The 24,015-nt window shown below is 40.2% G+C and overlaps 2 protein-coding genes across 2 annotated transcripts in view; one reads left to right on the top strand and one right to left on the bottom strand.

Annotated features, from left to right (window-relative positions):
* Positions 1–24,015, bottom strand: part of LOC138006804 (enolase 4-like) — an 89,025-nt gene that overhangs the window by 49,249 nt on the left and 15,761 nt on the right. Inside the window, exons 6-7 of the mRNA XM_068853377.1 lie at positions 22,683–23,052; positions 18,320–18,448 (exon numbers count right to left, since the gene is read on the bottom strand). Coding sequence (XP_068709478.1) covers positions 18,320–18,448; positions 22,683–23,052 — 499 coding nt within the window. The remainder of the gene's footprint in view (positions 1–18,319; positions 18,449–22,682; positions 23,053–24,015) is intronic.
* LOC138008469 (histamine H2 receptor-like) lies at positions 9,672–10,791 on the top strand (the record flags this gene model as incomplete). Its single annotated transcript, XM_068855798.1, has 1 exon — positions 9,672–10,791. A coding segment is annotated over one exon (903 nt), but the record flags the coding sequence as incomplete, so codon positions are not given.

Genomic DNA, 24,015 nt, shown 5'->3' with positions numbered 1-24,015 from the left:
TGTAATAGCTGTTGAGTTTTATTCCTCAGTTATTCGAGTTCCATAAGTATAAAACTTAAAGTGCCCCTAACCCCAAAATATATTTTTTGCTAAAATTAACCTTTGCACCTGTTCGAAACGCATTGCGGCCATTTTTTCCTTTTTCTAACAAATCCTGCCATTTTATAGGCTTTGAAAGTTGCGAACATCCAAGCATCTTGTGTTCACTACCGAGTCAGAAGGGGAGTGGGCCTATTCCTGATGTGACGTCACAAACTGATTTACATGGCATTAACTCTTTGTAAAAATGCATGCAAATTAGATTGTGACGTCACATCAGGAATAGACCCACTCCCCTTCTGACTCGGTCGTGAACACAAGATGCTTGGATTTTCGCAACTTTCGAAGCCTATAAAATGGCAGGATTTGTTAGAAAAAGGAAAAAATGGCCGCAATGCGTCTCGAACAGGTGCAAAGATTCATTTTAGCAAAAAAAATATTTTGGGGTTAGGGGCACTTTAAAAATGGATTGCTTTAAAATCAGAAAAGAACCAATTCACCGTTGCTGTTGAGAAAAGTGTATGCCAGGAAAAACAAGTTGCATCTCGGTAGCCTGAAAGTTAACTGACAAAATAATTTGCCTGTGTTTAAATTAACAAATATACCAATACATCACTAACGTTTCATGTTTAACCGGAGAATTAGGGAAGCAGATGTTCGAAGGTGTAATAGCTGTTGAGTTTTATTCCTCAGTTATCGGGCAGTTATGGAGTTCCATAAGTATAAAACTTAAAAATGGATTGCTTTAAAATCAGAAAAGAACCAATTCACCGTCGCTGTTGAGAAAAGTGTATGCCAGGCAAAACAAGATGCATCTCGGCAGCCTGAAAGTTAAGAAATAATTTGCCTGTGTTTAAATTAACAAATACACCAATACATCACCAACGTTTCATGTTTAACCGGAGAATTAGGGAAGCAGATGTGCGAAGGTGTAATAGTTGTTGAGTTTTATTCCTCAGTTATCGAGTTTCATAAGTATAAAAGTTAAAAATGGCTTGCTTTAAAATCAGAAAAGAACCAATTCACTGAATTCACCGTTGCTGTTAAGAAAAGTGTATGCCAGGCAAACAAGTTGCGTCTCGGCGGCCTGAAAGTTAAGAAATAATTTGACTGTGTTTAAATTAACAAATACACCATTACATCACTAACGTAACAGGAGAATTAGGGAAGCAGATGTTCGACAGTGTAAAAGCCGTTGAGTTTTATTCCTCAGTTATCGAGTTCCATAAGTATACAACTTAAAAACGGATTGCTTTAAAATTAGAAAAGAACCAATTCACCGTTGCTGTTGAGAAAAGTGTATGCCAGGCAAAACAAGTTATATCTCGGTAGCCTGAAAGTTAAGAAATAATTTGCCTGTGTTTAAATTAACAAATACACCAGTACATCACTAACGTTTCATGTTTAACCGGAGAATTATGTACGAAGGTGTAATAGCTGTTTAGTTTTATTCCTCGGTTATCGAGTTCCATGCGTATAAAACTTAAAAATGGTTTGCTTTAAAATCAGAAAAGAACCAATTCACCGTTGCTGTTGAGAAAAGTGTATGCCAGGAAAAACAAGTTATATCTCGGTAGCCTGAAAGTTAAGAAATAATTTGCCTGTGTTTAAATTAACAAATACACCAATACATCACTAACGTTTCGTGTTTAACCGGAGAATTATGTACGAAGGTGTAATAGCTGTTGAGTTTTATTCCCCAGTTATCGAGTTCCATAAGTATAAAACTTAAAAATGGATTGCTTTAAAATCAGAAAAGAACCAATTCACCGTTGCTGTCGAGAAAAGTGTATGCCAGGCAAAACAAGTTGCATCTCGGTAGCCTGACAGTTAAGAAATAATTTGCCTGTGTTTAAATTAACAAATACACCAATACATCGATCACTAACGTTTCATGTTTAACCGGAGAATTAGGGAAGCAGATGTGCGAAGGTGTAATAGCTGTTGAGTTTTATTCCTCAGTCATCGAGTTCCATAAGTATAAAACTTAAAAATGGATTGCTTTAAAATCAGAAAAGAACCAATTCACCGTTGCTGTTGAGAAAAGTGTATGCCGGGCAAAACAAGTTGCATCTCCGTAGCCTGAAAGTTAAGATATCATTTGCCTGTGTTTGAAATAAAGAGAATAAAGAAATAATTTTCCATTTTTTAATTGCATGATGCTGGTCGTTGTAAACCGTATTTTAGAAAATATTTCAGATTGATTTACTGTGCCTCTGAACTATTTTTACACTTCACTCAAAATTAATTTAAAGTAATTTGAGTTATTTGTCGTCATTAAAACTTTATGACGAAGTCGGCCCAACAAATGTGTCGAGATTAACACCTCTCTCTCCCTTTGTCTCTCGCTCTGCCTTTTTAGTGTGAGTCTTGTTACAACTCCCACTGAGATTTTGGTATTTTTTTTTACCTAAACAGCGGGGACCCACATTCCTAACCCAAGTTAAGCTCCTCATGTGATCGAAAGATCAGCCTTATTTAAACACCTGTTTCACGAACTCCAAGAATAACGAGAAAAAGATGAAAATTCAAGCAGTACTGAAGGCCACGAACTAACGTCACACTATTTCATTTCCTTTATTGCAGTTTCCATTTGTGGATCAAGCAAACAAAAAGTACTACTGTTCTTTTTATTTCTGTGCTAACAAGTACAGCTGCGGTTCAAAATATTGGCGACGTTTCTACAAGTATAGAATTTAGATCACGGGGAAATAATATTGGCTTACTTCAAAGAGGTCTTGTGCTGCGGTGAACCTCAAGCGTTTACGACAATTTCATCTCCAAAGAGATTCTGTCCAAACCCTGGACTCAATGTTAACTTCATCTCAGGGCATATGAGGATTCAAGAACAAAGGACAATAAAAAAAACATTTCTAAGAATTAATTTCGGAACAGCGTGTACTAACGTACTTCATGAAGGTCTAACGCTGCTAACCGAACCACACGCTCTGGGAGAGCCAGTCAACAACAACAACAACAACAACAAAAAAAAGAATTCCATTGAAACCCTGGTTGCTTAATTCAACCGTAATCTCAGCGCAAGAAAGATTAAAAAAAAGGGACTTTTACATAAGACATCGAGACAGTCGTGGTAAAGAACGGTTTAAAAGATGTCAGCAACACTACAAGATTGTGAAGATCAGCACCTGTCTTTCAGAACCAACTGCGTTGTAAACGCTTTTCTTTGTTTCACCGCTACCACGCTAAACTGCATTACAATCCATGCATTGAGAAAAACGTTGTCTTTACAAAAGCCTTTACGAACACTGCTACTTAGCCTGGCGGTGTCCGATCTAGGCACTGGCCTAATAGCGCAACCTCTTTACGTTGCTTTGCTGGGCATAGCCTTGGAACAGTGCACCAAAGATAATCGAAATTTCGACATGGTATACAAAGGGCTTACTATTACGCTGAATCTATTTACTATTGCAACGTACGCAGGGGTGATGGCATTAACAGTTGATAGATTCTTATCTATACATCTTCACCTTAGATATCGCGAACTGGTCACTCAAACCCGTGTGATCGCTGTGGCAATTTTCAACTGGATCCTAGCTGCGTTTCTTTCGTTCCTGAGGTTGCTGATCCCCAGAAAAATCAGCTATGCGATATTTGCCGTCATTACAGCATCGTCCCTCATAATTGCAACAACACTCTACTTTAAGATTTATAGAACCGTTAGACGCCATGCACGTCAGATCCATTCTCAGCACGTCCGCCAAGAGGCGGGAAATAGTCCAAGAGAAGACGCCGCGAGGATGAGAAAATTTGTCACGGGAACTTTCTTTGTATATCTGACGTTTTTGCTTTGTTATTTGCCAAGTATAGGGACTCTAATGGCCGTTGCCATCACGGGACAAAGTAAAACGACAGAGATTTGGCAAAGTTACACTTTGACGTTACTCCTTCTCAATTCATCGCTTAATCCTTTGATTTACTGCTGGAAAATGAGGCAGATTAGACACACTGTCATAGAAATATTAAGGCACCCTTTGCGATGCTGCAGGCCGGAAATCAGCCAAACGTAACTGAGCAAACTGGGAGCTGTACATTCGAAACTGTTTCGGAAAGGTTTGAAAAGCTCGTGTCTATTCAGAGCAAGGGAAAGGTTGCAAAAACATGTCCCTTAAGGGGCTTATTCATGGGTTCTAGTAGGAGCCTCTATTTCCCAAAGTTCGTCAACCCTTTCTTGAGTAGCTTTATTGATAGATCCCCCCTCCCCCTTGGGAGATTCAGCACGTCCACTGTTGTAAAAGCCAGTCAAAACAAAGCTATCTCAGTGTCAAGGTGTAGCTACAGCGGAACTGCTAGTATTTATTTTTCTACTTAGTTATGCCACATTATTTACTTTAGTTCATCTTGTTATGATTGAACATTTTTTAAGGAAGGTTCAATTAATTTACGTCACCCTCCCTAGTTCTTTTCACCATTTCCAGAATTTTCTAGCTTTTTCTAAGGTTTGTACTGTCGCAATTAAGCTCTCGCGCGTACTGTAACAGTGAGTCTCACGATAGAGTACGCGTCAACCGAAAAGGTTTTGTTTTAAAAGGTACAAGTTTCGTCAAGGTAGCAGTTGTAACCAAGGTCGCAAGTTTTAACCAAGGTTGCAAGTTTTATCAAGGTCGCAATTTGCCTTTATTGAGGGTGTGTCGCGTTTCAAGTTGCATGGGGTCCACATTTCGGATGACCTCACCTGGGCTGCCCATTGTGATGCGATAATCAAGAAAGCCAACAGACAAATCTACGTCTTAAGAGTCCTGAAGAAATGTGAGATTTGTTTGTAAAATTGCGCCTCCCAACCCCCTTTTCCCCCTGTTATCAAGTAGAGTAGAGATAGGGGATACTTAGTATAATCTCAGAAGGAATACCACCGGAGTAGTTAAGCCGTGTAATACCGAACGTTTTAGTCAATTCGTTACTTGTAGGTATGCTAATCTCCTCCCACATTAGAGGCATTAGTATGTGGGGATTATTACATGTAATTTATATTTATATTTATAATTATCGTAATATTTAGTATATCTTGATATATTGACTTCGTACTAATTAATGTATTAGTTGCTGACCCTGCCTGTAATTCAGTCTTTAAACTGCAAGAGGCAGAAATAAACGAACTTGATTTGATTTGATTTGATTTGTAAACCCAAACGAAAGCCGCATACAGTAATGACTGCGGGCTTGTTACTACAGTCACTAATAGAATAAAAATAGACAAGGGATGAAAGCGATTTCAGTCAAATTTTGAATCGTCTATAAATCGCTAAAATTTGGATGAAAATGCCTTATTTCCAGCAGTTGGTGTGGAAACAATATTCTCTCCCCAGTCGTAAAAAGAAATTAACCAGAAAGCGCGTGAAATTCAACTTCCGAGGAACCATTTTCCAAGCGTTTTACATTCGATTTCGTACAATGAAGACCTGAGGCGGTGACGGAAATGCGTCATCAATTCTTACCAACTTCTGAAGAGAGATTTGTTTTCCACTTTGAATTTTTTGTTCTCTCTATTTTCCTGGTGCTAATGCCGTTTTCCTCGAAGAAAAGTTTCCATGTCGGTGCAAAACCGGACGATCAGCTGTAAGTAACGGTTGATTTCACTTCCTGTCAACATCCGGTACGGTAGCTGGAGCTCGACTTCCGTTTCCGTCACCGGTATGTTACGGTTCACACTGAACTAATCGCGTGGTGTTAAGTTTCATCCCTTGTCTCTTTTTGTACTCTCGGCACCTCGTGCCTCGTACACGATCGTTTGTGTGTAGTCTCATCACCTACGGTGATTCAGATCAACAAGATCGATTCGCGTTGCAATTGTACGGCGAATTTACCTGGAAAAACGGTCAAATAGGACTCCTCTGCTCCTTGTGTAAGTGTTATCGTTTGGGCATAATTCTTTGTTTATATTAGTTTGGCGTAAAATGCTCTTGCCAATGTTACTGCGTCTTTAACTATATTTTGAGCAATTAATTCACGGTTGCTTTAACATTAGTTGTAACCGTATTTTTTAATTGTAACGTTTTGTTGAGCGATCAAAATTTGCGTAATTTATCCGTAGCGTTTTCAAAGTGTTCATATTTATTTCAATTTTTACGGTGTTTGTAACCAAGGAAGAAGATTAAAAAGTTAAACAGCAGTTTGAAAACCGTTCGAAAGTCACTGGAGCTATACAAGGGAAACGTGATACTAATCGCGGGAAAAACCTGCTCCTAAAAATAAAGTTACTCCGGAAAGGGTTGACTCAAGGAAATAGTTGAGATAGATGCTCCCACTGGTGAGCTCCTGGTCCTACTCAAGGACGACAAACAAACAGCGATTAAATTTCAAAAAAACCACACTCCAGAAAACGAGCATGATGGCAATGGAGAGATATGATACAAAACACTAACCAAATTAAGATGACGCCTGCTTAAAACCTCGTTGCTATTCTCAATGAATTTTTTTTCTCGGTAAAAACCTCTCATCCCTTCAACGATCGATCCTCTTTTGGGTTTCAGTCCTTCCCCGACAGGTCACGCAAAAACGTGACAATCGAAATTTTTCAAGACCTTTGCAAAATCACATCGATTTTACTCGATTTTAGTATGTTTGACCCGTACAGTAAATTCGAAGTCCAAACTAAATTGCATATTTTCTGTGTAAACCCGCAATATCTTTCACCAAATCTGGGCCTTCGTCATTCAGTGTATTTGCTTAATACTCTCTGTGATTAATGAACATCATATGGTTCAATAAGAAACCGTAAAATTTACAACTGCTTGCGCTAAAGCTTAGACATGCGCAAAACCGTGAAACAGTCCATTTAACGCGAGTCAGCTTAGTTATCAATATGGCGTTTGGAGTGACGAATTCTGCGAAGTATGAAGAAGCTTTGAGAAAAGTTCTGGAGGGATTGAAGTCCCGCCTTTTTTATAAAGCCCAGCTGTATTTGTAAAACTTGACTACTTTGAAACACAATAAAATCGGAAATATTCAATATTTAGTCTCCATATAATATAAAGAACATTACACGTTGGCTCGAAAATATGAATTTTATGTTCTCGTGGCAAGAACAATATCTCACTCGTTCGCTTCGCTCACTCGTGAGATATTGTTCTTGCCACTCGAACATAAAATTCATATCTTCTCGCCACCGTGTAATATCCTCTATATATAAGTTTTTGATAGGATAGCTTAGAAAGTAGTTTTATAGCAGGCGAAGAGCCACTATGTGGGGATATACTGTTATTAAACTATTATTATTATTATTATTATATTCTTGTTTTGTGGCGTTGTCGTAGCCGTAGCTGTAGCCGTCGTCGTGCAGACAGCCATTGTAATCTTTTTGTAGTGACGTAATTAAGGGTGAGATGTAAAAGGAACCAAATGAGTTTTACAAAAAGGAAATATCGATCAAACTAAACAAAGAAATTTTCGATAGAAATTAATGTTTTACAAACGCATGAAATGAAGATAATGTTGGGTTTTCATTCGCTGTCAAATAAATGGATTCCATGTTGACACACTTCAAGAGGACTAAACCAAACGTGTCATTCATCACTCGTGAAGTTAGGAAATCTAGTTGTGTACGTTATGTGCAAGCCTTATGCCGCGGAGCTCTGCGGGAGGTTTATCAAAGCATGAATAAACTTGATCACAGAAACCAATATAAAAGTGCATTAATTTACTTTATGCTTACAAAAAGTGAAAAACAATATTTTGAAAGTGGCTTGAGCGACAATTGGGTTTTCAGTGTCAACCAATGCTTGCTTGAAATTCGGCAATCTATCCTCAAATTATTAAACTATAATGCAAATCGTTCTAAGAAAGCCTCATTTACACTAGCAAGTTTTCCTTGACAAGCCCACTTGTCAAAGAAAACTTGCCGACTGTACACACTTCCAAGTTCTCCTTGAAACGATTTTCCTTGACAAGTTTTCCTTGGTGATGTAAATGAAAAATACGACAAGTTTTCCTTGACCAGTGCACTTGGTAAGTAATTTACACTAGCAAATATCGTCCTTAAGAAGTTTTTCCTTGACAAGTGTCCTTGCTCAAATACAAGCATGCCAGTTTTTGAACAAGGACACTTGTCAAGGAAAAAATTGTCATATTTTTCCATTTACAATGCCAAGGAAAACTTGTCAAGGAAAACTTACTAGTTCAAATGAGGCTTAATTGGCTCGCCTCTGATATCGAAAGATCAGCCTTATTTAAACGCCTGTTTCACGAACTCCAAGAATAACGAGAAAAAGATGAAAATTCAAGCAGTACTGAAGGCCACGAACTAACGTCACACTATTTCATTTCCTTTATTGCAGTTTCCATTTGTGGATCAAGCAAACAAAAAGTACTATTGTTCTTTTTATTTCTGTGCTAAAAAGTACAGCTGCGGTTCAAAATATTGGCGACGTTTCTACAAGTATAGAATTCAGATCACGGTGAAATAATATTGGCTTACTTCAAAGAGGTCTTGTGCTGCGGTGAACTTCAAGCGTTTAAGACAATTTCATCTCCAAAGGGATTCTGTCCAAACCCTGGACTCAATGTTAACTTCATCTCAGGGCATATGAGGATTCAAGAACAAAGGACAATAAAAAAAAACATTTCTAAGAATTAATTTCGGAACAGCGTGTACTAACGTACTTCATGAAGGTCTAACGCTGCTAACCGAACCACACGCTCTGGGAGAGCCAGTCAACAACAACAAAAAAAAAAGAATTCCATTGAAACCCTGGTTGCTTAATTCAACCGTAATCTCAGCGCAAGAAAGATTAAAAAAAAGGGACTTTTACATAAGACATCAGGGTTCGACACCTGGCTACCTGCATTACTAGCCACCGGACTAGTGATTTCTAGAATTTACTAGCCCGAAGAAAAACTTGGTAGCCCGGATCAATTTCCCTCGAGGTCTACTTCAACCCCAAACACGCAAACCTTACTCTAAACTTATTGGCATTTTTTCTTCCGTTGTGATAACAATGTGTTATTAAGGAAAAAGCTAACAAAATGTTCGTTTCACATTCACTTGTGCATGCGGCGAAGGCTAACCGTAGAATGCCAGTGCACAAGCCATGGGAAGCTCGCTTTCCACGATGGATTAAAAGTTCTCTATCTCTGAGTGCTCTCATGATCTTACTGCTTTCCTGTCTACTCGTACTTTCAGTTTCGGCCGCTTTCCCCTTTTTACATGGTGGCGCCTCGTAATTTGTCAAAAATCGCTCCATCTTCACAATCGCTTCAAGTGCGAAGCGATGGTGCGAGGCGATGTGCAAGGCATCACAACATTGGTAGGGAGAAGACTGAGGAAGACATTAACCATTAAGCTCAGAGTCTGGGAACTAGCGATGTTTACAAACGACACGCAAGATAAAAAAGACGCCAGAAGATGATAGATTTATGTTTTCTTTGTAAAATTATTGGTATTATCGTTACATTTTAAACTTTCTTGTTTTTTTAATCAACTGTGAACTTCAAACTAAAACTAATTATATCTAGTTTATTTCCATTTTACTACTAGCCAGCGGGCTATTAAACGGGGTTTTTTACTAGCCCGACAAAATTTTTACTAGCCTCGGGCTACCGGGCTAGCGGAGATGTCGAACCCTGAGACATCGAGACAGTCGTGGTAAAGAACGGTTTAAAAGATGTCAGCAACACTACAAGATTGTGAAGATCAGCACCTGTCTTTCAGAACCAACTGCGTTGTAAACGCTTTTCTTTGTTTCACCGCTATCACGCTAAACTGCATTACAATCCATGCATTGAGAAAAACGTTGTCTTTACAAAAGCCTTTACGAACACTGCTACTTAGCCTGGCGGTGTCCGATCTAGGCACTGGCCTAATAGCGCAACCTCTTTACGTTGCTTTGCTGGGCATAGCCTTGGAACAGTGCACCAAAGATAATCGAAATTTCGACATGGTATACAAAGGGTTTATTATTACGCTGAATCTATTTACTATTGCAACGTACGCAGGGGTGATGGCATTAACAGTTGATAGATTCTTATCGATACATCTTCACCTTAGATATCGCGAACTGGTCACTCAAACCCGTGTGATCGCTGTGGCAATTTTCAACTGGGTCCTAGCTGCGTTTCTTTCGTTCCTGAGGTTGCTGATCCCCATAAAAATCAGCTATGGGATATTTGCCGTCATCACAGCATCGTCCCTCATAATTGCAACAACACTCTACTTTAAGATTTATAGAACCGTTAGACGCCATGCACGTCAGATCCATTCTCAGCACGTCCGCCAAGAGGCGGGAAATAGTCCAAGGGAAGACGCCGCGAGGATGAGAAAATTTGTCACGGGAACTTTCTTTGTATATCTGACGTTTTTGCTTTGTTATTTGCCAAGTGTAGGGACTCTAATGGCCATTGCCATCACGGGAGAGAGTAAAACGACAGAGATTTGGCGAAATTACTCTTTGACGTTACTCCTTCTCAATTCATCTCTTAATCCTTTGATTTACTGCTGGAAAATGAGGCAGATCAGACACGCTGTCATGGAAATATTGAGGCACTCTTTGCGATGCTGCAGGCCGGAAATCGGCCAAACGTAACTGAGCAAACTGGAAGCTGTACATTCGAAACTGTTTCGGAAAGGTTTGAAAAGCTCGTGTCTATTCAGGGCCAGAGAAAGGTTGCAAAAACATGTCCCTTAAGGGGCTTATTCATGGGTTCTAGTAGGAGCCTCTACCTCCCAAAGTTCGTCAACCCTTTCCCGAGTAGCTTTATTGATAGATCCCCCCCCCCCCCCCCCCCCCTCACCTTGGGAGATTCAGCACGTCCACTGTTGTAAAAGCTAATCAAAACAAAGCTATCTCAGTGTCAAGTTGTAGCTACAGCGGAACGCTTAGTGTTTATTTTTCTACTTAGTTATGCCACATTATTTACTTTAGTTCATCTTGTTATGATTTAACATTTTTTAAGGAAGGTTCAATTAATTTACGTCACCCTCCCTAGTTCTTTTCACCATTTCCAGAATTTTCTAGCTTTTTCTAAGGTTTGTACTGTCGCAATTAAGCCCTCGCGCGTACTGTAACAGTGAGTCTCACGATAGAGTACGCGTCAACCGAAAGGGTTTTGTTTTAAAAGGTACAAGTTTCGTCAAGGTAGCAGTTGTAACCAAGGTCGCAAGTTTTAACCAAGGTTGCAAGTTTTATCAAAGTCGCAATTTGCCTTTATTGAGGGTGTGTCGCGTTTCAAGTTGCATGGGGTCCACATTTCGGATGACCTAACCTGGGCTGCCCATTGTGATGCAATAATCAAGAGAGCCAACAGACAAATCTACGCCTTAAGAGTCTTGAAGAAATGTGAGATTTGTTTGTAAAATTGCGCCTCCCAATCCCCTTTTCCCCCTGTTATCAAGTAGAGTAGAGATAGGGGATACTTAGTATAATCTCAGAAGGAATACCACCGGAGTAGTTAAGCCGTGTAATACCGAACGTTTTAGTCAATTCGTTACTTGTAGGTATGCTAATCTCCTCCCACATTAGAGGCATTAGTATGTGGGGATTATTACATGTAATTTATATTTATATTTATAATTATCGTAATATTTAGTATATCTTGATATATTGACTTCGTACTAATTAATGTATTAGTTGCTGACCCTGCCTGTAATTCAGTCTTTAAACTGCAAGAGGCAGAAATAAACGAACTTGATTTGATTTGATTTGATTTGATTTGATTTGATTTGTAAACCCAAACGAAAGCCGCATACAGTAATGACTGTGGGCTTGTTACTACAGTAACAGTAGAACAAAAATAGACAAGGGATGAAAGCGATTTCAGTCAAATTTTGAATCGTCAAAAATCGCTAAAATTTGGATGAAAATACCTTATTTCCAGCAGTTGGTGTGGAAACAATATTCTCTCCCCAGTCGTAAAAACAAATTAACCAGAAAGCACGTGAAATTCAACTTTCGAGGAACCATTTTCCAAGCGTTTTACATTCGATTTCGTACAATGAAGACCGGAGGATACCGGTGACGGAAATGCGTCATCAATTCTTACCAACTTCTGAAGAGAGATTTGTTTTCCACTTTGAATTTTTTGTTCTCTCTATTTTCCTGGTGCTAATGCCGTTTTTCTCGAAGAAAAGGTTCCATGTCGGTGCAAAACCGGACGATCAGCTGTAAGTAACGGTTGATTTCACTTCTAATCAACATCCGGTACGGCAGCTGGAGCTCGACTTCCGTTTCCGTCACCGGTATGTTACGGTTCACACTGAACTAATCGCGTGGTGTTAAGTTTCATCCCTTGTCTCTTTTTGTACTCTCGGCACCTCGTGCCTCGTACACGATGGTTTGTGTGTAGTCTGATCACCTACGGTGATTCAGATCAACAAGATCGATTCGCGTTGCAATCGTACGGCGAATTTACCTGGAAAAACGGTCAAATAGGACTCCTCTGCTCCTTGTGTTATCGTTTGCGCATAATTCTTTGTTTATGTTAGTTTGGCGTAAAATGCTCTTGCCAATGTTACTGCGTCTTTAACTATATTTTGAGCAATTAATTCACGGTTGCTTTAACATTAGTTGTAACCGTATTTTTTAATTGTAACGTTTTGTTCAGCGATCAAAATTTGCGTAATTTATCCGTAGCGTTTTCAAAGTGTTCATATTTATTTCAGTTTTTACGGTGTTTGTAACCAAGGAAGAAGATTACAAAGTTACAAACAGCAGTTTGAAAACCGTTCGAAAGTCACTGGAGCTATACAAGGGAAACGTGATACTAATCGCGGGAAAAACCTGCTCCTAAAAATAAAGTTACTCCGGAAAGGGTTGACTCAAGGAAATAGTTGAGATAGATGCTCCCATTGGTGAGCTCCTGGTCCTACTCAAGGACGACAAACAAACAGCGATTAAATTTCACAAAAACCACACTCCAGAAAACGAGCATGACGACAATGGAGAGATATTATACAAAACACTAACCAAATGAAGATGACGCCTGCTTAAAACCTCGTTGCTATTCTCGAGAAAGTTTTTTTTCGGTAAAAACCTCTCATCCCTTCAACGATCGATCCTCTTTTGGGTTACAGTCCTTCCCCGACAGGTCACGCAAAAACGTGACAATCGAAATTTTTCAAGACCTTTGCAAAATCACATCGATTTTACTCCTCGATTTTAGTATGTTTGACCCGTACAATAAATTCGAAGTCCAAACTAAATTGCATATTTTCTGTGTAAACCCGCAATATCTTTCACCAAATCTGGGCCTTAGTCATTCAGTGTATTTGCTTAATACTCTCTGTGATTAATGAACATCATATGGTTCAGTAAGAAACCGTAAAATTTACAACTGCTAGCGCTAAAGCTTAGACATGCGCAAAACCGTGAAACTGTCCATTTAACGCGAGTCAGCTGTAGTTATCAATATGGCGTTTGGAGTGACGAATTCTGCGAAGTATGATGAAGCTTTGAGAACCGTTCTGGAGGGATTGAAGTCCTAAGGAATATTTGAACTTAGTTAAGAGCAAAAGCAGGTTTTTCTCCATTTTTCGAAAGGTAAAGATACATTGACTGTGTTTCCAACGGGACATGGTAAGCCCTTGATTTATCAAATGGTGATTCTGTCTCGTCATCATACGCACTACGAAGTCACGTGACTTCTTGTGCTACTAATGACTCGGCAGAACCCCATCACACTTCAACTTATAGGTAAGTCTCCTTTAATTTTAGATTCTGTTGGCGAAAGAAATGAAGTTAAAAGAGACATGCATGTGTAACGTAACTCGCGCATGCTCGATGCAAAATCAAACGGTTCGGCTTCTACGGATGATCCTAAGTCCTCTGGATTTTGACTTGCCTTAAGCCCGAACGTTCCTCGGAAGAGTTTCTCTTCTGCTTCTGATTTATTTTCCATGATGTCCTAGTGCTAGTAGTTTATATCCCCGAGCATTGAACATATACAATTGTTAAGAATTCCAACTGGCGGGAGACAAACCAGTTGGCTATTTTACAAGAGAGCCAGGAAGTTGAACCAGGGACTACCTGAAACAAATTCAGTGAGTGGTGAGAACGTGGTCTTGAGCCCGGGATCTCCGGATTTCCATTTCGCAGTTCCAACATAAGAAATTTCATCGCTTTGAGCTATAAGCTATGAATACTATTTCGGTAACAGTTGATACTTCAGTTGCCCCCAGGGCGACGAGCTCAAGGCCGTCTTGGAAGACGATTTTTCGAAGACGATTTGTCCGTCCAGACGAACAAGGCGCCCTAAGTCTGACCTAAATTTAAGTTAAAGGAACAAATCGAACAATTAACCACCGCGGGGAAATGCAACTAGCGATGAAAGTGATGGTTTATGGGAAGGTCTTAATATGGCGGGAGGAAAGGGTTAAGACTAGAAAGGATCCTCCAAATAAGGTTAGACACTTCGTGCCACATATACAGGTTTAACACTTGGTGACGGTACGTGGTAATACCTGACAACCTGGCCCAGGTTGCTAGAAGCATGGTTAGCGCTAACCAGCGTTAAATACCATGGAAACCTATAGGTTTTGATACCTCTTAACCAACGGTTAGCGCTAACCCGGCTTTGAGAAACCGGCCCCTGAGTGTTAACCCGCTTTGGCAGATAAACAACACAGAGAATAACTGCTGGGTTAGGCACTGATCTCTAGTGATTAAGCACTGACTCCAAATGGTTGGCTTTCATAAATTGTTCCAGTGACGCCACATTCAAACTTCGTAACATTTTATCAAGATTGTTTGGTACTTTATATACACAAAACCAAATGTCTTATGTCATGCACCTTATCCTAGTCACGACCAGAAGAAGGTTGCGGCGAAAGGCAAGGTAACCAAGCGATACCTTTTGCCAGTCTTCATCTGCTCAATGTCGGTCCATTGCCCGTCTTTTATGAATTTACGCCGGACAATACTAGCGAATTTGGTCGTCTTGAATTTAACGATGGGACGATTTGTCCGTTAAGACGCTTTCTTCGTCTGCTCGTGCGAAAACGGCCAATGAATTCAGATACCTTCCTCGACAATGTTTCTGTGTGTGGCGCGTATAGAGTATTTTCACGTGACGTCACGGCGGCCATGTTGGTGTAGCAAAACAATGGAAAGGCGGCCATGTTGGTTTACCCAACTAATCCTCTGGGAATTGAGCTCTATTGTCATGCAAACGTTTTCTTTTGTTTCGGTGGAAAAACAAGGATACTGATCACGTGAGTGAAAACACTCCATACCTCAGTGCGATATAAAAATGTGAGCCGGTAGGGAATAAACAAAAAACAACAAAATGCGATCGCTTTGACTAAAGCTGGTTAAGCGTCCTGTAGTGTTTCTTTTTTTAAAATAATGTTTCACGGTTTAATGCTGCCAGTGAATTGTAATTCTCATTCTAATTCTAATTGTGTGATCTGCAAAAGGCACAACCAATCACCGCAGATGTGCAAATGTCACCTGTTAGTGTTCAAATATGAGACAAGGTGCAAGTGTTAAATAAATAAATAGCGATAAAAAAGTTCTGGGGTAAGCTTTTTTTTTAACAGGGAAAGAATTTCTTTTGATGGAATTGCCTAGTACCTTGTCGTCGTTTATTTAATATATAGGGTGGAAGTTGTATGGCTGACAGGCCAGACACTACTTTCAACATCATCGTAAGTCGTGTCACTTTCCTTCTTTTCTCGAGTGTTGGCCATTTCAAATCATTTAGAATTTTCGTGACAGTCCCAGGAGTGGTGCTGTATTCATTAATGCTCTTATTTCAGCTATCAACAATTTGATAACTCTAAATTATTGCTCCTAGAGCAAAATATCTCCCAAAAGCACACGGGCAAAAATTGACAGAATTAACTAAAATGATTTCCACAGTGCTTTAAAAATCGTTTAGTGAGTTTTAGCCGCCCAACAGAATATTTATTCTAGGCGGCTTTTCGTCTCGTCCGAAAGTTCCAGCAATCGTGACAGGTCTGAGGACTGATAAAAAAAACTCCTTTACATTACGTAATCGTCCTTTTTTGTCCGAAAATTTTAGGGGATGTTTTCTTAAAGTGTGGTTCTCAAACAAACTCTAGCGAAAATGATAGAACTTATAAATATTGAAATTATATCCTACATGTGTTTGTTGTATCACAGTCGACTTTTACTCAGCTCAGTAAAATTGTAGCGTTCTTCAATGTGGTTTCGAAATTTATACGCACTCTCAGGCTTCAGAATCTTCACCACAGTTTTCCGAAATACATAGGAAACGTGTTTCTGCCAGCCACGCAAGCTACACCCATGAGATTTTGAGATTGAGAAATTTTGAATCGAGGCAATAATGACATCATTATCATTATTACAGCGAGCAAAACAAACACATTCTTTAAGTATCTGTACACTGTAAACCAACTAGATTAAACATAGTCAAGTATAGACCTTTTTTCATAATGGCGGCCCAATAAAATATTCTTCTGTCTTAAAGATAATAAGCCTTTCTAGCCTCGCTGCGATGCGCAAAATTCAAAAGAATATGTTAACCAAAACGAGGCCAATAGGTCCAATTAACATAAATACAATTTTTTTTAAAACAAATTGATGTCAGTTTTTCATGCGTCTGTTATTGATCATGAATTTCGTCATAACATTGTCAAAGTAGCTGTGGATCCACGAGGCGATAGCCGACAGACGCATGAAAAACTGACATCAATTTGTATTTTACAGTAACAAAAAGGCAGAGCGGTCAAAATAAAGTCAAAACACAAGAAGAACGCGCGACAAAAATGCGAGAAACTTCAATCTGACGCGAGCAATATCGCGTCATTATCGCATAAATTATAAATTCATGCGTCTGTCCGCTTATTGACAATAAAAATTAACGAATGAGCGCGCGAGATTTTTGCAGTCACTGTAAAAAGAATATTCAATCGGTCGCCATTTATAAAAGTGATCTGTACTAATTATCTCAGTCTGTGTTGTGAATAAAAGTAATAGGGAGTTTAAGAAAGGGCTACAGCTACGGCAATGACAACGCCACAAACAATTTTTTCCGTGTTTCCATAGCCTCATCTAAACACGAGGGGGACTTGGGAGAATTCGACACAGTTTAGCAAACCCGAGACGCAGTCGAGGGTTTGCATAACTGTCGAGAATTCTCCCAACTTCCCCAAATGTTTAGACGAGACTATGGAAACACGGAAAAAAGTCCTCTATTGCTTTTATAAAATATTCTTCAAAGATAATTCGACAAATGTTTTTACTTCTTGATTGAAACAGATTTTCTTGATACACGCTCATATTTCCTACCAGCCAATCAAAACGCGCGTCTGACAATACCTAACCAATCAAAATTTGTGTTATGTCACAGCCGTGTTTCCATACTCTCATGTAAACACAGGTATTGACCAATGAGAGTGCGCGTACAATCTTAATTATTTTATAAAATACCATTGGTTAAAAAAGGCAAAAAATCGTGCTGGACATTTTAGCGCATAGTTTTGCGGTACTATGCATAAGAACAACGTGAAATCACCAATTTGAGGCTTTGACAACGGCATGAGCATACCAATTTGAACCTTTCATTTTCTATTTTTACTGTGAAATCGCTCGCACCCTATTTATTTTTAGGATACGCCCACATTTTACGACGCGAACGAAGTGAAAAAGACGCTAGAGCACAGTTTTATTTTGAGGGTGATGTTTTCGTCGACGTTGCAGCAGTAGATCTTAAAGGCCTTCGTTCATCCTACAAGAATGACGTGCCGTGGAACAATTTTCATAAATGATAACCCCGCCAAAGCTGAAATTCATCCAATCAGATCGCTACGATAAGCAATGCCAACTTTTCAATTCACCATTTTCGCAAATCCCATTGTTTGCAATTTCTTCTGGGACATGAAGATGTCCCACGAGAAATCGAAAGCAATGCCTACGCAAAATTTTGGGGGGTAAAACAAGGTGTATTATGGGATTTGAGAAAGTAGTGAAGACAAAATACAAACGGTCAATAAGCCTCTCGGTTGAAGGTGGGCTTTTAAAGGGTCCCCTCTGCAGGTACCGGAGCACAGATTACGTAAAACAAAAGAAACAAGGACAGAAAACAAAACAACTCCAAATAAAGACTAGTCCCAAGTGACCAAAAATACAATGCTTTCCGGTACAAGTCCCTAATTATAGGTGACTTTGCTACGGCACTCAGCATGGAAAAATAGACCAAAGAAAAGGCACAGTAGACGCACGTCTGCAGCCTTTTCGAAAACTAGAAGAGATGGTACTTTTACTTTAAAAAACGCCAGAAGATTGGAAGGGAGACAGAACAATCCGCAGTGGGTATGAATGCGTGGATGGAGACATCAATTTGTACATACCGAGCTCATGGATGTTCCAGGCTGAGATACAACGAGAACTTCTTTGATAAGGTTTTGTTTTCCAGCAGCAAGTTTGCCGCTCGTCAATAACGCCATCATTGGAATCGGTAAACTAAGCTTGCAACCCATCTGCAATGAAATGCCACATGCCAAAAAAATCAAATTGAATATAAGTCTTTCCAATTTCCTATCCTACGGGAAAACAACCTTCAGAGAGAGCTTGCGGGCGGGCTAAAATACTCAATAAGTTCCAAAACATCTCTTATCCGTAGGCTCGTTACAGTGCGACGCGCCTTACCGTGGCCACCTAAAAAAGTTTTTTACAAATTGTCCGCCAATCAGGATGTGTGAATTTGATTGACAGTCACGCCTCCTTGCAAAGTTCGCACAGTTGCAAGTTGAACACCGTTGAATGGCTTGTCGAGTTGACGTATTTACACGTAAATTGTCAAATGTAAAAGTTTGTTGAGTGGCCACGGTAAGGCGCGTTGCAATGTAAAAATTCTTCATAGTGGATTCATAACCACTTCCACAGGTAGCTCTGAATTCGTTTCAGAATTTTTGGTTTTAATTTTGTAGAGTTTTATCTTAGCCTGCTAATCGCTTTCCAACAATAAAATTGGGGGTCACCAAGTTCGTTTTTGATATATAAGCGTTTAAAGACAAAATATAGGGTGCTTTTAAATGGCTCTTTTGCTACCATTGTACCATATTACGTCACATTAATGCGTGTACATGTATCGATTTAAGCAATTATTGTCGTCTTCTATGGTACCATGTCTTTAAAGTCTGCATACGAGCCAAGTGGCCCATCAGGCCGGAGCTTATCCATGAAGCAGCCAAATCCCTGGATGGGATGCCAGTCCATCGCAGGGTTACCCCAAGCGTTAAATTTATACACCTCGGTGGAGAGAGGCACCGTGAGAGTAAAATGTCTTGCCCAAGAACACAACACAGCGTCCCCGACCAGCGCCCGACCAGCGCCCGAACCCGGACCGGTGGCTCCGGGAGTCGAGCGCACTAACCATGAGGCCACGGCGCCTCCTACATACCATGTCATTGCCGTTAGGTAAAACGGTGTTGAAGAGTTAATCCTTCTATAAAAAGACAGCCCCTCGAAATTGTTAAGATTGGTTTGAGTTAGCAGAAATAACGTCCAAATTGTCAAGCAAATTGTCTCTATATGGAAGATACCGTTGACGTCACCTTTTGTCATTAATAGGCTGATTTAGCAACAGAACGGAACGTCAGTGGCGATGTCGCGCGCAGAAAAAACACCAATGAGAATTCAGAATAGAGTAGACTCCACTCTTTTTTTCTCTATTCTAAATTGTCATTGGTAGTTTTGCTGCGCGCGACGTCGCCACTGACGTTCCCGTTCTGTTGCTAAATCAGCCTAATGTGCCAACCAGAGCTTCATTGGTTGACGAAACAAAGGGTCCTTTTTCCCTGTTTTTTATTTTTTATTTTTTTAAATTTAACCTTACGGTTCCTTTAACCTCTAGGCTCCAATTACTTAAACTACTTTCCTAATTATTTTCTTTAATTAACTTGTAATGTATATAACAATCCTTTGTAATTAGTCTAAGTGTGAGTTAATAAATATTGTTGTTGTTGTTGTTGTGGTTGACACAGTTGAATAAAAAATAAGGCAATGTTTGTAAACAGATATCTTCCCTATAACGAAAGTTCAGGTTCACATAGCAACCAGGCCCGGGTTGCTCAAAGCATGGTTAGCGCTAACCAGTATTAAAAACCATGGAAACCTGTAGGTTTTGATACTTCTTCACACTAACCAGGCTTCGTTCGAGCAACCGGCCTCTGGTCGACAATCAGGTATGAACCGATAGTCTGCAAATAGTCCATTTTACAGTTGTTTGCTTAGTTACCTGACCTATGAATGAAACTGAGGCTGGAGTTGACCTTGTCTTAATAGAAACCTCACTGCTTTTCTTGTGTAAATTCTTACTAATTAGCATCACAACAACATCATTAACATAAGAAAAGGATGGAGGTCTGTATCCTAACAAGGTCAACACCAGCCTCACTTTCACTTAAAGGCCAGCTAACTAAGCACACAACTGTTAAGAGGTTTATTGGTAGCACACATTCACTTTTTATTTAAGTCTCAAAGTTATTTAGCCGAGCAGGAGTGCCCTACTAATTGGGGAGACTAACTGAAAACAGAGCAAATCAAATCAAATGTTGGTTTTTGAGGAGAGGGGAAAACCGGAGTACCTGGCCAAAAACCTCTCGGAGCAGAGTAATGAACCAACAACTCAACCCACATTTTTACAATTTTGCGGATCCACAAGGCGATAGCCGAGTGGATCCACAGCTACTTTGACAATGTTATGACGAAATTCATGATCAATAACAGGACAGACGCATGAAAAACTGACATCAATTTGTTAAATCGCGTCGAAACCGGGAATCGATCCCGGGCCACATTGGTGGAAGGCGAGTGCTCTCACCACTGCGCCAGCCCTGCTCACCTAAGGAGGATCACTTCGCCATTTCGTCTATAACCCGAAATTCAAATATATACATTTCTTTCATTCATACAAAAGGACCGTTTTGACGCATTTGGATCATCCCTGATGAAGATACTAGACAGGAGCGTCCGAACGCACCGTCTTTGAATTGTAACTTTTACTTTTACCACTAAATCAGAGTGGTATCAATTAAACTATGTCTGGTCCCTATGTAATGGGTTCAAAGCTACTTAGCAATACAAATATAGTCAGGTCAAGACAAGTTAGAAGGGAAAACATCCAACTTGTGGTCGCCGATCGTGGATCAAAAACGCTTTGGCTCAAGTTCTCAAGTATTCTCATGGTTGCACTTCAACTAGCAAATAATAGGGAGTTTAAGCAAAGACGACGGCTACAGCAACGAAAACGTCATTCCAAAATATAACTTGACGCTATGGCAAGTATTTCGCAATTATTCCGTCTTGTTCACCTTTTACAATACGGGCGAACTATCCTGTAACTGGATGGGTACGAACTGTTTTAAAGTCAAAACAGAAAATGACTGTTTCATTGTTAAATGCTCACGTTGCCTTCAAAACCTCAAATATGGTGATTTCACGTTGTTGTTTTGTGGAGTACGGCAGAGGAACGTACGGACGTTCGTGTTGTACGTGCGGCACGAATATTTTTCCTTATTTACCCAATAATATTCTTGCTTTGTGGCGTTGCCGTAGCCGTATAGCCGTCGTCTTTGCTTGAACTCCCTAATGAGAGTCCAGTACGGGGCTGAACAGTCTCTATCTGAAATGAAGCTAGGCCTTGCCCAGACCAAAAATGAGAAGTTTTTAAGAAACGACAACGGCTACAGCAACGAAAACGCCACAAAATAATATCATTTGGTCAAACTAAAAAAAAGAAAAAAAATCGTGCTGCACGTGCGGCAACGATTTTAGGACGTAGTTTTGCGAGAGTCTGCAAAACAACGACTTTTAAGGTCTTGACGAACACTTAGGCATTAAAAAGGGAGCCTTTCATTCTCTGTTTTTACTTTGAAACCGCACGTACCTTATTTCTTTTTAGGATACTTCGCTCACAAAATGTGCGACGCCAACAATTTAACAATTAGACCCGTGGCCCTTGAGGGCGAAGGGTCTAATTGCTAATCGTTTTAGTATCACCCAACTAGTCGGACAGAAAAACCAATAATAAAGTTAGCAAAAGCAAGTTGAAAATATATTTATTTGGGAATAAAACGAAAGAAAGCGTCATGCTTTTCGCTACTCGAGGACTGTTATTAATAGTCCTCTAGTAGCGTAGCCAATCAAAATGCAGCATTTGCATTAGTCCACTAGTTCGGTGATACTAAAATGGAATAATCGCGAGAAACTTACGATAGTGCAAAGTAATATTGGAAGCAGGGATGGCAGGGATGGCGCAGTGGTGAGAACGCTCCCTTTCCAGTAATGTGAGACCCGGGTTCGATTTCTAGACTTGGCGTCACATGCGGGTTGAGTTTCTTGGTTCTCTACTCTGCTTCGAGAGGTTTTTCTCTAGGTACTTCGGTTTTCCCCTCTCCTCAATAAGCAACTAACGATTTGATATTAGTTGTTTGATTTCATCACATTTCTTTACGGTATCCCCAATTATTGCCTCGGCGCTAAATAAGTAAGCACTAGGAGAAAGTTCATTATTATTATAATTATTGTTCTTAATGACGTTTCTTCGTCGCAGATCTTTAAGACCCCAATAAAAAACCACGACACCGCATGGCCTCAACACTGCCGCCCTGCGATAGCATTATTTCGGCTTTCCGAAAGAGAATTAATTGGCTTGTTACTGGGTAGAGAGCAACAGACCTAATAACTAAGATTTTACGAGCGCACAAATACCTCTTTTCCAAATACTCTGGCCAAATGCTCATACACAGAGACTCCTTTGATAGTTGCACCAGTCGCAGCAATTCCCATGGAAACAGCAACCATGGCACAATCTCGACAAACGTGCTCTTCTTTCAGGTCAGGTATGGCTTGAGGTTGTGTGTCCTTGTTTGAAGCAGTGCCTTGTTTCTTCGTGTCTGTTTTCTTGCTAGGGTCTTGTGTGGCATGCGATTGTTTTCTTTCTTCTTTGGCCACAGTGGGGTTCTTAGTTTCATCTGGCTTGGCTCCTTGGCTATCTTCGCTTATATCTGTATCTACGCCTTTTTCTATTTGATTATCAAGGTCTTCTTCTTTTTTGACTTTCTCTTGTTCTTCTAGTTTTCTGAAAATCGTGGCAAAGTAGATTTTGTAAGCTAGCGGGTCCGAGTTCATTGAAGATGCTAGGGACAAGTGCAATTCGGGCAAAACATCGGTCAAGCAAAAAAGAAAATCAATGCAATTGTCCATTTTTGGTATACAGCAAAAATGCTGTCATCTCAGATTTACAATCTTAAGCATCAAAACCCCCCTTACATGTAGCGTTCAAAGCAAACATCGTCCCCTAAGAAAGATTGCCCGTTGAGATGTGACTTATCAGGGAGAAATGTTGAAGATCTGAGATTCTATAAAACTGCTGACAGTTTCCCTTTCCTCTGAAGGCCTGACGATTATAATACTAGAGGAGGGAGAGTCAAACAAGAGATTACCTGCCAAGGGGAAGGGGGGGGGGGGGGGGGGGATGCTGATTGGTCAATTCTAGCTTGCTTGATTGGGAGGGGGAGAATGACATGTTGTTAAGACACGTTGGACGAAAAAGAAATTCGGAAAAAGGCTGCATATGACTTACAAACGCAAATATCTTAGATCTATTTCGCTGACATGCCAGATTACCAAGGTTATGGAGGGGTTCACAATGACCAGAATTCTCCAATCAGTACTTCTTTATATGCGGCTAAATGCAATTTAGGCAAAGTTAAAATTGATAAAACGCTGGTCAGTGACCGCTCCAAGGACTGGCTACGCGGCGGTCTTTGCACGAGCTCCTCATGGTGGCATTTGCTTTCTCTTGCTTGCTGGCCTCTTGCAGGGCCATTTTCCTGACTTCCCTCGCCAGACCAATAGCACCCGTTCCAGTGGCCATCGTCACTAGCAATTTGGATTCAACATTCGTTTCTGTTCTGTCTGGCATTGGTGTGGTTTATCACTCGTCCGCAGAACCTTTGCTCGTGCCAACAAGCGCCTCGGCAGAGCCTCCACTGTCCTCGCCCACCGTGCCAGATCCTGCCCTTCTGGCTGCATTCGTCAA

This window comes from Montipora foliosa, chromosome 6 (assembly GCF_036669935.1).
Source record: "Montipora foliosa isolate CH-2021 chromosome 6, ASM3666993v2, whole genome shotgun sequence".
NCBI lineage: Eukaryota > Metazoa > Cnidaria > Anthozoa > Scleractinia > Acroporidae > Montipora > Montipora foliosa.
This window is presented reverse-complemented; position numbering and strand designations above follow the sequence as displayed.